Source organism: Adiantum capillus-veneris, chromosome 9 (assembly GCF_014529385.1).
Source record: "Adiantum capillus-veneris isolate H3 chromosome 9, ASM1452938v2, whole genome shotgun sequence".
NCBI lineage: Eukaryota > Viridiplantae > Streptophyta > Polypodiopsida > Polypodiales > Pteridaceae > Adiantum > Adiantum capillus-veneris.
In genome coordinates, this window is record NC_140939.1 from 63,818,368 (window position 1) to 63,833,108 (window position 14,741).

A 14,741-nucleotide genomic window follows, 5' to 3' on the forward strand; every position below is an offset into this window, starting at 1 on the left:
ATGGCGATCATAGGGCTGAAAACGCTGATGGCTGTTGGAGTCTGGAGAACACGTTGGCTGATGGCTGCCCAAGTGCTGGTACTACTGAGAGGCTCTTCTACTGCTCCTCTATCTTCTACCTGTGCTCAGTGGGTTTCTTTTATAGGTCCCTTAGCCATTTGCCCTACCTACTTTTAATAAATGTCATGTCAAAGTCACTTATTAATAAATGACTTAAGTGAGTGCTCATATCCCTATATGCTTAAGTGACTCAACTGTGCAAGTGAGGGTATGCAACTATGACCGGCCTGGACATGCATGTCCTGGTAGAGGCTCACAAGGGTGCCAAGCTAGGTCCTAAGCTAAGACTGACACTAGACCATAGCAGTAGCTTGTCCATGTGGCGCAAGTGCAGTGCGCACGTGACAGGTCCGTTCCAACCAATCCGTTCCGGTTTGACCCTGCCTGTCAGAACGCCTGCCCGTTCCAGGACGTTCCACGTCAACCCCAAGTCCCGGAACGTCGTTCCAGTGTTTCAGACCCCTGCACCCGCGTTCCTTGGTAACTCTCACTGACTGCCCATTGGCAGCCTGTTAGAGTGGTTGGCTCTTTTCAGAGGAGATCATGTGTCGACCCTGTTTTCATGGTTGAGGAGGCTCTACTTTGGAGACTATGGATTTGGTAGGCGAAGCCCCTTCTTCAGTTGGATCCTGGAGAGTGGCACTGGCCTTCGTTGAATGATGACGACGCTTCTCTATCCTTTTTTGAGTACGCAGTCTCTCTTAGGAGGAGGTGTCCTTCGCGAACGTGACATCCACCTCATCGTTCACGCCAATCAAGAGGTGTGGCAGGATGAGCGCATCCTCCCAGCTTTCAAGCGACAGTTTTGGTCTTGCATCTGGACCCTCCAAATCAGCCGCATGATATGTTTTTTGATGTGGATGATAGCACATGCTGGATTGCCTGTAGGCACTTGGTCGACAGTCATTGGTCATGATCCAACTTGTCAGAGATGTACTTTGGAGCCAGAGTCTTTGAGGCATTGTTTTTGGGTTTGCTCATATGCGCAGCCAGTGTGGATGGAAGTTTGTTTGTTGATTAGAGTGGCATTCATGATGGGTTTGTGACGTGGGGGGTAGTTGCAAGGATTTTGTAATTTCCGAGGTCACATACCTTTTTTCAAGACTTGCCGACATATCCGGTCTTCTTGATTACTCCCTTAGGATATAGACCAGGTACTCTACAGATGATACCTGATACAGGTCATGAGTTGGATTTCTGCCACCGAGAAAGAGTTCTCACCATGATATGCAGCTTCACGCTCTAAACCAAGTGGAAGGCTCGCTGTGCACACATTCTTACGTCCACCGTTTTGACAGCCATTTGGACAAAGTTGCTACATACTCTTTGCAGTCAATGGGATTCCTCAGCCGGCTCCTCCAGGGCAGCGGAGTAGTGTCAATGCGTCTTTCTTCACAAATGGGCTAGATCGTTAGTTCTTTTCCGTCAAGATCATGGCCTCATCACATAGCATTACACACCCCCACAATGGTTCCTTTTACACTCATCATCTAGGCCACTTTGATGTATATATAGTTCACACCTTGTTCGCCCACTTCTATACTTCCTCTGGGTGATAGGGCATTGTACATCTCTAGAGGTCTCTTATGTACACAGAATACAACCCCCTTTCTTGCCAAAAAAAAGGAGAGAGATGAAATGTAAATTAATGTCTTCAATAGGCCAAAATGACCTATGAGACCAAAAGGTTACATGTGGCGAATCTAATACCCCGTCTGGGTACAAAAAGTACAAAGAATTGAAAAGAAAATAGTGGGTAGGGGTGGGGTGAAAGCTGATACAAAAGGGGGAAGGGGGGGGTGGGCTGATACAATGGGTTCAATGTCCACGGTAAGCACTCTGTCAGGACGGCTCCTATAGGCTATGTCGCGCCAGTATGGTATGGATCCTCTATCGCAATCTGCATTGATGTCGGGAGGGCCATCTCATCTGTGGGCCACAGGACCGTCCCAACTCTATTGCCCGATCAAGCAGTATGCCTCTGGTGCTGCAACGTTGTGGGGGATTTCTCGAACTCCTCTGTCTGTGACTGAAAGAAATCTGTAATCTGCCGTCGTCGCTGGTTCTCTCTCATTGCGCCTCTCTTCAAGAGGACCTCTCTGTGTCTGCGAAGCTCTAGTAAGTATAGTCCGAGGCATTTCTGATCCTGGTATCTCATTACTCTAGAAAGTGGTCCAAAACCCTCTCTGAATAGACAGTGAAAGCGGGCAGTGACATATGTAATGTAGCTCTCTCGGGCTCTATCTGACACACCTGACAAATCCTGGACTCAGCAGGTACTCCTCTAAGTCTACCTGTCTCGATCTCTAGCTGATGTGAGGATGTGCGTATCTGACCGAGAGCACATCGTATCCCGTGGGATAGATGAGTATCCATGTATCCTGGTCTGATCACAAAACCATCCTCCGTAAGCTGGAGATGTCACAAACTGGTGACGTGGCTGCTGGCTGCCCAGTACACACACACACACACACACACACACACACACACACACTTGCAAGAACCCCCACCCGTTGTGATGCTGATGTGGCAGGCACCGTACAGACAGGCCCGCAAATTGTGGCGCATATCACGGAATTCCGTACTGCTGACGTGGCAGATTTTGCGTACGGAAAATTGGCAGCTTTTTGCGTGGCTTTGCTTTATTTTGGCTACGCAATTTGAGAGAGAGAGAGAGAGAGAGAGAGAGAGAGAGAGAGAGAGAGAGAGAGAGAGAGAGAGATTGGAAGGTTAGTATTGATGAGACAGCAACCAGAGCAGCCCACTCGTATGCGTTTCTGGTTACATTCAGGTCTCTCCCATGCTTATCTACAGCAGTTTTGGTCAGCCATCTGGGATTTTCATGCGGCTCGTCGTATTTCTTTTTTCATGTGGATGATTGCACATGCAGGACTTCCAGTTGGGACTTGGCTAGCTACTATGGGTCATGATCCGCTATGTACTCGCTGTCCTTTGCGACTACTTGAGTCACCTGCACACAGTCTTTGGTCATGCTCAACTTCTCATGTAGTGTGGCTTGCAGTTTGCTTTTTACTTAGCAGAGCGGGTGTTCAACATGGATTTCTCACTTGGGGATCTGTCTCATGGTTGATGCTGATGCCCGGACCGCATCTTTTCTACGAGGGCTCAGACACAGATCCAACCCTTATGCTTACCTCGACTGGTTATCGGCGAGGGACTGTGGCTATGCTACCACAGATTGCTTGGCAGGGGGATCCTCAGACATGTGATGAAGTTTTCTCAGTCATCACTAGCATTACACTAGGGAATGTTTGGAGAGCTCGTTGTCTTCACATTCTCAGTGCGGCTCCACAGCTCCTCCAGGATACCCTCACTACCATTCACACACTGATTTGGCAGTGGGATTCTTCCTCAGGTACATCTCGAGTAGCCGAGGCTCGTCGATTTGCCTTCCTTCGGCGTTGGGCCCGATTCCCACTCTTCTTCACACTTAGAGGTGGCCAGATTACATGGCATTGTGCCCCTCCTCGGTGGTTTCTCCTCCACTCATCACACCGACCACCATGAGATTGTTCTAGTCGAGTTGTCACTATAGTGGCTCTCATTCTTACATTCAGCTTGTACACCCCACGTGATAGGCTATTTTGGCATCCGCTGGGGATTATATTGTACTCAGTAATATACAGCCCTGACTTTTCCAAAAAAAAAGAAAAAAAAGAGAGAGAGAGAGAGAGAGAGAGAGAGAGAGAGAGAGAGAGAGAGAGAGACGGGCGCCTTGGAAGGTGCAGACATGAAGCCCGTAGCTAGTGGCCTCTCTCGTCTCGGCCACCCACTTCACCATCCTCACATCTGCTGCTTCTCGTCTTCTTCTGGCTCTCTTCTGCGGAAGTATCTCACAGAGCCCTCTGTGATTCTTCGAACACTCAGCCTGTTGGTTGAGACAGAGTTCCCCTTGTTTGGATACATGACACTTCTGCTCCGAGTTGCATCCTCCAGCACTTGCTTACATCCATCTTCTCTGTCTCCTCTGGATCCACTTAGCAGTATAGCTTCTACACCGGTATTGAGTCACCACCAGAAGACTCCCCCACCACCTGTTCGCCCGTTTGTGGTTCCCGATCAGATCATGAATAGAGTGGATGTAGCCACCAGTTTCTTACGTGAGCGAGCAGTTGTTGGCCGTGTCAGTGGCGCCTCTCTCTCCAGAGCTTCTCTCAGAGACTTTCTTCAGATTGCTCTCGGGACCCACCAGGGTAGAGTTGTGGAGGTCACATGCCTCGGTTGAGGCATCTTTATGGCTCAGTTATCGGACCAGGCCTCAGTTATTGTGCTTTGTTCGCGTGTACTCATTGTTTCTGGAGGCAGAGCCTTCTATATTATGCAGTGGTACCCACAGTTCATCGAGGACGAGTTCGAGTCCCGGCAGATTGCTCCGCGGTATCCCTTGACCTTGTCATTTCCCTCTCTACTGCGACAGTTTGTACAGGAGGATTTCTTTCAGGCCTTAGCTTCAGATTTTGGAGTTGTGGTTCCTGGATCCATACGTATTTCAAGAGGACCACCACGTGTTCAGCTCTTTGGCTCATCAGAGATCCCGGAGACCATCCTTATCAGAGGTAGAGGAGAGTCCCATTTTACCTAGAGGCTGGAGGTTACCGGGAAACCAGGTCAGTGTCTCAGATGCCACGAGATGGGTCATTTGGCTTGTGCGTGTCCCACTCAGCTTGCTCAGAGACAGAGTTGCTGCCACCCATCCTCAGTAGGAGCGACCTCGCAGCACCCGACTACAGAGGCCACTCATCAGCAGCCTGTTCCGACTGGCCAAGGCACTGATGGATGGCGCAGGCTTGGGCGCAGGTAGACCTTTCAACGGAGAGATCGTCACGAGCTTCCTGTTCCATCTGTCGCACAGACCAGGAGTGCGTCACCGGAGGTCTCTTCTGTATAGGCTACACCGCCTCCTGACCAGCAACAGAGAGCAGTGGCTAGACCCCAACTCAGTGACTATAGCCACTTCCCGCCACTACCAACAGCATCTGCTCCTTGGGGCAGTCAGGCTCCAGCTCCTTTACCAGTCGACATGCAGGTGGACGTTGTGCTTCCCCCTCCACCTCCACCTCCACCGCCAGCGGAGGCCCCAGCTAGTGCTTCCTCCCTACAGCTTGCGCTTTTGCCGCCCACTCCTGTCCCCAGACTCCCTACCCATCCTTGTGTTTCTAGAGATTTTCTCAGCTTCTGTCCTCCAGAGTGGGATGTGGATAGAGCCGAGAACAGCAGCCCTGAGCTTGGCCCCTTTATGGTCAGAGTTTACATGGTGCAGAGACTTAAGCGGAGCAGCTCCTCTTGTCAGTTGGTGGGTGGCAGGACAGGCCCTATGAGATCCTTCTTCTTACATTTCACGGGTAAGGAGACTTGGTCAGAGGGGCGTGTGTTAGATTTTGTCTATGCTGTTACTCTACTAGAGTTGCAGGATTGGTTGGGAGATGCAGGAGCTGCTGCTTGTTTGTTGCAGATATTTCCGCAGTGCTATGCGGCCTTAGAGTGGCTTAACAGAGAATGTTGCTTTTGTTTGCCCAGTGTGTTGTACTTGCGGGATGATTATTCCATGTCTTCCTCTATGAGGATTTGGTGTGTAAAAAATGCCGCACAGGAAATGCACTGTGAGCAGAAAGTGATTAGTCAGTGGCTTGCAGATGTTCGCAATTATGTGGTTGGGAAGAAGATACGTTGTCTTCCTCCCAAAGATGACTCTGGGGGCTCATCCTCCAAGAGACAGAAATGTTGACTATGTGGAGTACTTGATGGCTATGTGGATCGAGATATGTACCAGCCTTGTGGTTATGATAGTACTGGATGATCACATCCTGGATATATATATGTATCAGCCTTGTGGATATGTCAGATTTTTGGTTGCGGAGACAGTGTTGTCTACCTTTTTCTGTTTCTCATGGATTTGCATGTGCTATCATGGAATGTAAATGGATTAAGGTCAGCTAGGTTTACAAGGAAGAGACAGGCCAGGGTTGGCACGGAGCTTCGAGCTGCTGTCAACAAGCCGGTTGATATTTTGATGCTTCAGGAGCACAAGTTAGCACGCCCTTTTGGACATTTGCTGGGGGTTGGCTCTCGGACCTTCTGGTCGCCTGCCATTGGGGAGCATTAGAATAGTTGTGGTGTGTGCATATCTGTGAGTGCACGCTATGTCAGCTCTATCATTACGCATGGCATTTTGATCCCTGGCAGGGCCATGTATGTTACTTTGCGGATTGGAGATTCAATCATTGGTTTCTTATGTATTTAAGCCCCGACCACGGCGCGTGCTAGGTCTGCATTTTGGACGCGATTGAATTCTGCTCTTCATGTCGTTGACTCTTGGATTGTTGGAGGGGATTTCAACAACATTGAGTCAGCCAAGGATTTTCAGGCAGCTGATCAGCCTCCGATTCTCACTTCGATTGCAGCATCAGAGCAGACTGCTTGGGAGAGATTCTTGTTGCATTTTCACGCGGTGGATGCTTGGCACATTCCATCTTTTGCGCGATTGCCTCACTCCTGCAGTTCTCTTGGGGTTCACGGAGGCAGAGTGACAGATTGTTAGAGCGATTGGACAGATTTTGTGGGCCAGTGGGCTTCCTCTCTTGGAGGATCTACATGCATTTGGGGTGGTACATCTTTGTCTGATTATTATCCTGCTTCTATTTTGATGGCTTTTCGGAGGCCTCTTGCAGAGAGGAGGGGTTGCAGGATCCCAGATAGGATACTTTCTGATGCAGATTTGACTGAGGAGATTTCACGGATATGGCACGCTGACCCGACCTCTCAATGCACACAGATGGAGGATTTCCAGTGGGATTTCCTAGCTGATTGTATCCGTCAGTCTAGTGTATTGTGTAGAGAGGGGACCATGCCCAGCGGCAGAGACCTTGAGCAGAGACGGAGATCTTTACTAGCCCCTTTGATCAGCACACAGCGATTGTTACAGTTTTATCCGGGTGACGAGTTCTTAGCGGGGCGCCAGGCGGAGATCCTGGAGGAGGTCTGCTTGATTCAGGAGAGGAGAGGAGAGTTTTGGAGTCACTCGAAGGCTGCACGATGGATTGCCTTGGGTGACAGGATGAATGCATCATTTTTCGCCACTCATAGAGAGAGACCTCCTGGTACGACACTTTGGGCTGTCTTAGATGAGCACGGTTGCTTGCAGACGGACCCAGATTCAGTGATGAGGGTTGCCACCTCTTACTATAGAGAGCTTTTCACTGCAGAGACTACCACACCTGCCATTCGAGAGGCGAGACAGAGAGTATGGTCTGATACTAGACGCTCGGTCACAACAGATATGTGTCATGCTTTGATGCTTCCTTTTACTCTAGAGGAGTTGCAGACTGCTATTGCGGATTTGGATCCTACCCCTTGCCCAGGGGATGATGGTCTTACTAGACAGTTCTTTCAGACGCATTGGAAGGCTGTTTCTGGGCCTTTAATAGCAGGTTGCTAGCAGTTTTTTGTGTCAGGTCGGATGCCTTCATCATTGTGCTCTGGCTTGATTTCTTTTATACCCAAGGGGGGTGATTGTACTTCCTTGCGACAGTGGAGGCCAATCACCCTACTACCTACGATGTACAAGATATTGGCCAAGCTGTTGGCAGCAAGAGTAAGGCCTCTATTACCGGGTTTGATTGATGGGTCTCAGACGGCTTTTATCCAGGATAGACGTAACCTGGATAACCTTTTCTCCTATCATCAGGCTGTGGAGTGGGCGTTGGCGACTGGCACCCCCCTAGCTTTGCTTTTTCTGGATTTTGAGAAAGCATATGACAGAGTTGATCTTATTGCATATGGGGTTCCCCCAAGGTTGGATCACTGGGGTTTCTGCACTCTATAGATCAGCGAGGAGTGCTATTACCATAGGAGGTTACATTGGTGACTACTTTGACCTTTCTCGGTTGGTTAGGCAGGGATGTCCCTTGGCTGTATACATGTATCTATTTGTGGGTGAGGCACTTTTGGGATTATATTAGATCTCAGCATGCAGACATTGGAGGAGTGGTTCTTCCGGTTGCTGGGGCGAGAGATTTGGTTGATCAGGAGTTTGCTGATGACACCCTGCTTATGGTGTAGTATGTACTTGAGTATTTGAGAGCCATGCAGGAGGTCTTGGATGTGTATTGCTTAGCCAGTGGTGCTTGCATCAACTGGTCTAAATCATACGGGATTTTGGTGGCCTCTGATGACATTCCGACATGGGGTGTAGAGGATGGTTTTACTTGGCTGCAGCCTGGTCAAACGTGCCAGTACTTGGGTTTTCAGGTTGGTCTGGATGTATCCTCAGAGCAGCAGTTTATGCCGGTGTTTCTGTCTCTCAGACGGAAACTGTCATTGGTCCTCGCAGCACCTTTCTCTCGCTGGGAGAGTACTTGTTGCGAATCAGGTTTTGCTGGTGTTGGTATGGTATATTGCTTCTTGCTGGATGCTTCATTTGGGCGTCATGAAGAGGTTACGTCGCTTGATTCGTAACTTTCTTTGGGGTGGCTCAGATGGGTCCGCTGATACTAGGGCGCGTATTGCTTGGTGGACGATCATTATGCCTAAGGAGAAGGGTGGTCTTGGTATCATAGATCCTGAGATGCAGTGCAGAGCTTTACTGACCAAGTTTATTGTCCGAGGACTATTTCCGGGCAATGAAACTTGGAAGGTACTCTTCAGATCTGTTTTACATACAGTGACACCTCGTTTTTTGGCACCAGAGATGGGCATCCTAGGAGGAGGGGATTAGATTCATCTTCAGTGATGCTCCCTTGCAGATCAGGCATGTCTCCCCTTTTTTACGCTCTATATTGCAGATTTGGAATTCCATGAGACAGGGGTTGGTGTGACGTCCTCCATCCTTTTTACAGGAGATTGAGAGACAGCCCCTTATCTGGAATTCCTATGTGTTGGATGAGGAGGGACGTCAGCTGGGTATGCGGACTCATATTGATTGGGCCATATGGGATAGTGGTCCTGCCGCCTCCTTGCTTACTTGGTCAGAGGCCAGACACGTGTCTGCGGATTTCTTGGCAGATGAGTATCATATTGGCAGAGGGGTCACGACACGTATGGCAGAGCTTGATACTGCTATTCCAGAGCTATGGGACAGAGCTATTAGAGGTGACCATATTATACCCGTGCATAGAGGCTGGGTGGCTGTCTTTGACGGTTAGGGACATCCCATCTGCGTGCAGAGCTCATCACTTAGGATGTTTTTTGTCCCAGTGGAGCAGGACAGGACCCTTGGTCCCATCAGATTGCAGTTCTCCCACACGGCCTCCTTTCAGGAGATTCAGCAACATACATGGACACCCATTCGCATTGTTGGGTCCTGTGGGAGGAGGAGAGAGGTGGATCCATACTTCTCAGTGGATATGGCTCCTAGTTGGAGGCTGTGGATATGGGAGGGTCGTCCCTTATCGCAGGTTGCTTGGGATCCTGGGGAGTGGTGCTGGCCTGCGATGGACACTGACCAGGGCACAGTGTCATTCTTTGAGTACACAGCTCGGATTGGTAGACGCAGCAAGACAGACTCACAGACCCACGAGACTGGGTCTATGGCTGCATTTTGGGCTGTCACATGCTTTTTTGCATCGGTTTTGGGTGTGGATTTGGAGATTACGCATTGCACGCAAGATGGTTCTGTGCTTGTGGGTGATTGCTCATGCTGGTTAGCTGTGGGCACTTGGGGAGCAGCGATGGGTCACGATCCCACTTGTATTAGATGCATCCTGCAGACACCAGAGTCTCCGATTCACTGTCTATGGTCCTGTCGGAGTGCTTATCATATTTGGAGAGCGATTGCACTGCTTCTCAGCAGAGCAGGACAGCAGTTTGGCTTCCTCACTTGGGGTGCTGTGGTCTGGTTGTTACCGTATGTGGGGCCACATCTCTTCTTTGAGGGTGAGGATTCATATTCTTGCTTCATGCTTACAGGTTCTGGTTACCTTCGTGGCACATTAGATACGATCCCAGCAGTGGCAGCTCAGGCAGAGGACTGGCGCAGAGATGTGGTTTTTGCAGTGGTGGTCTCCATATCGGTTTGGAACATTTGGCGGGCACGTTGCCTCCATGTTCCGAGTCATATGACTTTGGAGCCACAGAATACCCTGGCTATGATTTGGCTGGATATTATTCGTACTCTCAGATCCCAGTTTGACGAGTCCGTGCCTCAGTCCAGATCAGCTAGGGATAGACATCATACATTTCTTAGACAGTGGGGCAGATCCTCATTGTTCTTCAGCATTATAGAAGGGCACATCAGATGGGAGTAGTCCCCGCCACGCTTCATCACACGCACCACCATGACATACCTCTAGTTTAGCATGAGACATTGTTCCATGCTTTGTACATGCACAGTTTGTATATCCTAAGAGTAGGCCACATTGGCACTCTTGGGGGTTCTATACTCATATACAATCATGGTTCTCTCGTTAAAGAGAGAGAGAGAGAGAGAGAGAGAGAGAGAGAGAGAGAGAGAGAGAGAGAGCTTTTGCTTTATTCTCTCAAGAGAGAGCTTGTGACAGAGAGACAGCTTTTGATTTGGAAGCTTTTGGGCTCTGCTTTTGGCATCCCTTGTAAAACTTTAAATAAGTGGGCAGGCTTCCCACTTCTCAGAGCATCTGGATGCAGAGTCTGAGAGTGAGAGCTTTGTACTTTTGCAACAGATTAATACAAAAAGAAATACCGAAAGGGGTGCCAGTCTTTGGGGCCAATATCTCTAGGCACGGAACTCCACCGGGCCAGTGTCAAATCAATTGTGAATTGTGAACTGTTTTGAAGTGAATTCTTGTTGTGTCGCGGCAGAATCTCGACTTGGAGTGTCCAAGTTTGTTACAGTGGTATCAAAGCACGACCGATTTCTCTTCTACGGGAAATCCGATCCTTTTTACGCGGCACTTATGGCTTCAGACGGAGATCAATCGACTTCCTTTGTATCCGGGGATGCGGGAAGAGATCACAATGAAGATTCACGCGAGGAGTACGACCCGCCTTGGCCTACTCAGGCGGAGATCGAAGAGATGGAGCGTCGTCGATTGATCGGCGATGCAACAAAGATGATGCTAAATTTTGCGAAGGATCCGAAATTTGCAAAATTTATGAGCCAGACCTCCTTCGACGAGGTGCATGCATAGTGGCGGCAGACCACAGAACCACCCCTCAAACCAGCCCTGAAGAAACCTCCTACTCCAAGGATGTATACAGAGCAAGAATTAGAAGAGGTGGTTGATGCACTAATTGCTTAACTTTTTGACGCGCAGAACAAAGCAGAAAAGCGCAACAAAAAGCAGAAGAAAGGCGCTGACTTTCCGGGTTATTTGGGTCGTGAGTCTACATTTGTGTCGGCAAGAAAACAGAAGAAGCGTGTTCGATTTAAAGGAGTACCCAGTTCTTCTTCTTCTTCTTCTTTTGACAGTTCTTCTAGCTCCTCTGACTTGAGTGAAGAAGATAGAAAAGGCAAAAAGCGAAGCAAAAAGCAAAGCTTCGGAAAGGGCAAGAAAAAGGCAAAGAAGCCTAAATCTCGCCCCGTGGTTGACAGTTCTACAGAGGACTCGTCTTCAGATAGTTCGGACTTTGACGATAACAGCTTTTATGCAAAGAAGGAGGATTTTTATAAAGCTAACTAGTATGACTTTCTGGAAGATAAAAGCAAGAAAGTTTGAGAGTTTAAGGAAGGTGAACAGTCAATTAAATTTGACACATTTTTTGGTTATAGAGATGCTTCGAAGGCTTTGTCTTTCATACAACAGTTTGACACAGCTTTCTCTGGAGGGCGTTACTCAGAGCACTCCAAGATTCGGAGGGCTACCTCTTACTTTAAGGGAAATGCTCGAACTTGGTGGTCCACGCTTCTATTAAACAAGACAGCACCAATTAAATGGCGGAAATTCAAAAGGCTTTTTATTTCTTCTTGGCTGACTTGAGAGTATGAACGCGACATATGAATTGCTTGAAACCATCTTCAAATGACCAAGAAGGATATAGTGGACGCTTATTGCGAGAGATTCTGGAGCTCTTTTCTACCCGCCTCTTCCTTTAAGATCTTGTTCAAAGAACAGATTGAGCGGTTTACCTTGGGTCTTCCTATAGAGATCCGAGATCACTGCTTAGAACAAAAGTTAGCTTCCATTCAGGAACTAAGGAGTCGTGTGAAACGGGGTTTTGCCATTCACTCGGGCAGTTTGACCTACTCGACAGATGAAATCATGATGCAAAGGACCGAACAGACTTAGAAAAATGAAAGTAGAAAGAGGAAGAGCAACCCAAAAAAGAAAGAAAAGGATGCACGACCCAAACTCACTTCTCAAGAGAGAGCTCTTTACATCAAAGAGGGGAAGTGCTTTGGATGCGGGGAAATGTGGGGAAACAGGGCATATCTCCGCGAAGTGCCCTAAAAAGGCACCAAAAGAATAGAACGACAAGGACGATGAAAGCCCTGAGAGTTCGAGAGAAGCCGAGGAACGTGGACGAAAAGGCAAGATGAAAACAGGACTGGTTCCAGATTGCGTGGGTACTGACCCTAACACGATGGACGAGAGCTCAGAGTAAAGAACTTTGCCGAGCTTGGGGCAAAGTAAAAGATCAAGAAGCCCTGATCTTCTTTGATGGAGGAGCCAAGGCCAACTTCATTTCACCTGAATTGGCGGCGTGGCTCGAGATCACACCCGATCGCATGGGACCACTAGTAGAGGCAGTTCTAGCAGCACTCGGCAGGGACGTAGCTGTAACAAACTGCTGACGTGTCGACCTAGTGAAGAACGGAGCTGACGGCTGAGGGGCCTAAATCCTAAGAAGAACAAGTAACAGAAGAAGAAGTCCTACCTACTTATGGGGACCCCGTCCGATGGGGCCCCAAGTGACATAAAGGATTAAAATAAAGCATGACCTGCACACACAAATATTGATGACATGGCAGATTTTCAAAAATTGTGCTGACATGATGACGTGGCAGACTGTACAGGTTTCCACGTTTTGCGCTGGTTGATGACGTGGCAGTTGTACGGATTTTCGTGATTTACGTTGGCAGCTTTTTGGCTTTGCTTTTGGACCAGATGCGTTTGAGTTTGAAGGCTTTTTACTGTAAACTGCTTTTGAGGCCTAGGGCCTTTAAACATGAGGTTAGGGCTCATTCTCTGGCATGCTTCCTGGAGAAGGTGCAGAGTCTGGAGTACCAGCTTGTATTGTGTTAATGCAATATAAAAAAATACAGAAAGGGGCGCCAAGGTTTGGGGCCAATACTTTGTGGTGTGGAATTCCGCCACTCCGTGTCGCATGTCGTCTCTCTCTTTCAGTTCAGTTGTTATTGAAGTGTTAAAAGTATGTTCAGTCTGTTCTTTTCTATTGGCACGTGTGCCCGTCTTGTGACAGTGGTATTAGAGCATTAGGCGTGTGCTTTTTTGAAAGCATACCGGTCCTACAAAAAAGCAGACAAAGTTATTGGAATTTTATTTGAGGTATCTTCGCACTCCAACCCGGACTTATTAGCCACTCCCACCCTTACTTCATCGCGCATCGGGCGCGCTCCCGTCTTCACCGCTCATGTCTTATAGGGCATAAGCCAATTAAGATCACTTGCAAGAGAAGGATCCAGATTTGTTTCAAGTCACTGTTTTTCTCAGAAGTAGTGCCATGCAAATGTTGATGTCTACAGCTACCAAGCCGCACACTTCCAAGGACTTGGCAAGCTTTCAAGAAAAATTTTGCCCGAAGTTATATGGTTTCTGAACTCTTCCTTCGGAGTGCAACTTCTGGCAGAGGGAGGTATCCTAAAAGGCTTGCCATGGAAACCCTAGCAGATTGTAACTTGAAATTTCTCTACATCTCTCAGTAGATTTCTCTTCATGAGCAGATGACCTTGGAGATCCAGTGCGATTGCTATCTTGGGACTACCATTGCCGCCAAAGAAACACTGTTTGTCCAAGAGCTGATGGACCATGCTGTGCTCGGCTACGACCCTATGGGATGAACCTAACCCTAATTTTTGGTGCAGGTTCCAGAATGGAAAGTCAGTCGACTTTTCGAGCTCGATTGATGTTGAGATTGCTTTTTAAGTTTGAAATCTGTTTGAGAACTTGTTTGGTGATCCTGTTTGGAATTTGTTTGAAATGGATGGTATTTGTTTTGAACCTGTCTTGGTGCTGATTTGAATTGTTTGACTCTGGTTTTAATACTGGTTTCATTGATTGGTGATTTTACTCCCGGGTGGAGAAGTTAGAAATATTGTTTGAACCTTGGAACGACGCAGAGCAATGCCTGGGGAGCGTTTCGTTGTATGGTACTGAAGCCTTGGCTCTAATGAGCCGCGAGATCATAGAGACCAGAGGCTTCTCCATGCCCCCCCATCTATCAGTGCGACCTTCCTCCCGTGATGATCCAATGAAGGCCCCCATATCAGCTCGATAGAGCAATGCAAAAGCCACTAGAGTGTCAAAGAGCCAGAGCTTCGTCCGAGGCTCTTGAAAATGAACTTGTGAAATCCTCTCCAATCTACCCAATGCCGCATGGGCTCTGGTCAATCTAGTCTCTGCTGCTCTCCTCAATGAAAATGCTGGTCCACTAAAAACCACTCCAAGGTAAGTGTAAGCATTTGTATACTCCAATGTCGCCCGGCCGTATGTAAATGCGTGCGCTAACCTCCTGATCCACTGTGGGGTGGTATTAAATACCATGACCTTGGTTGTACCAAGGTTGAC

The 14,741-nt window shown here is 48.4% G+C and overlaps 2 protein-coding genes across 2 annotated transcripts in view; both read left to right on the forward strand.

Moving 5' to 3' along the window:
• LOC147450579 (uncharacterized) overlaps nucleotides 1-14,741 on the forward strand; it is a 53,353-nt gene that overhangs the window by 7,717 nt on the left and 30,895 nt on the right. The window lies entirely within an intron of this gene.
• Nucleotides 5,098-7,519, forward strand: LOC147450580 (uncharacterized). Its single transcript, XM_086519755.1, has one exon. The coding sequence runs from the start codon at nucleotides 6,725-6,727 to the stop codon at nucleotides 7,514-7,516; it is 792 nt and encodes a 263-aa protein (XP_086375881.1). The 5' UTR covers nucleotides 5,098-6,724; the 3' UTR covers nucleotides 7,517-7,519.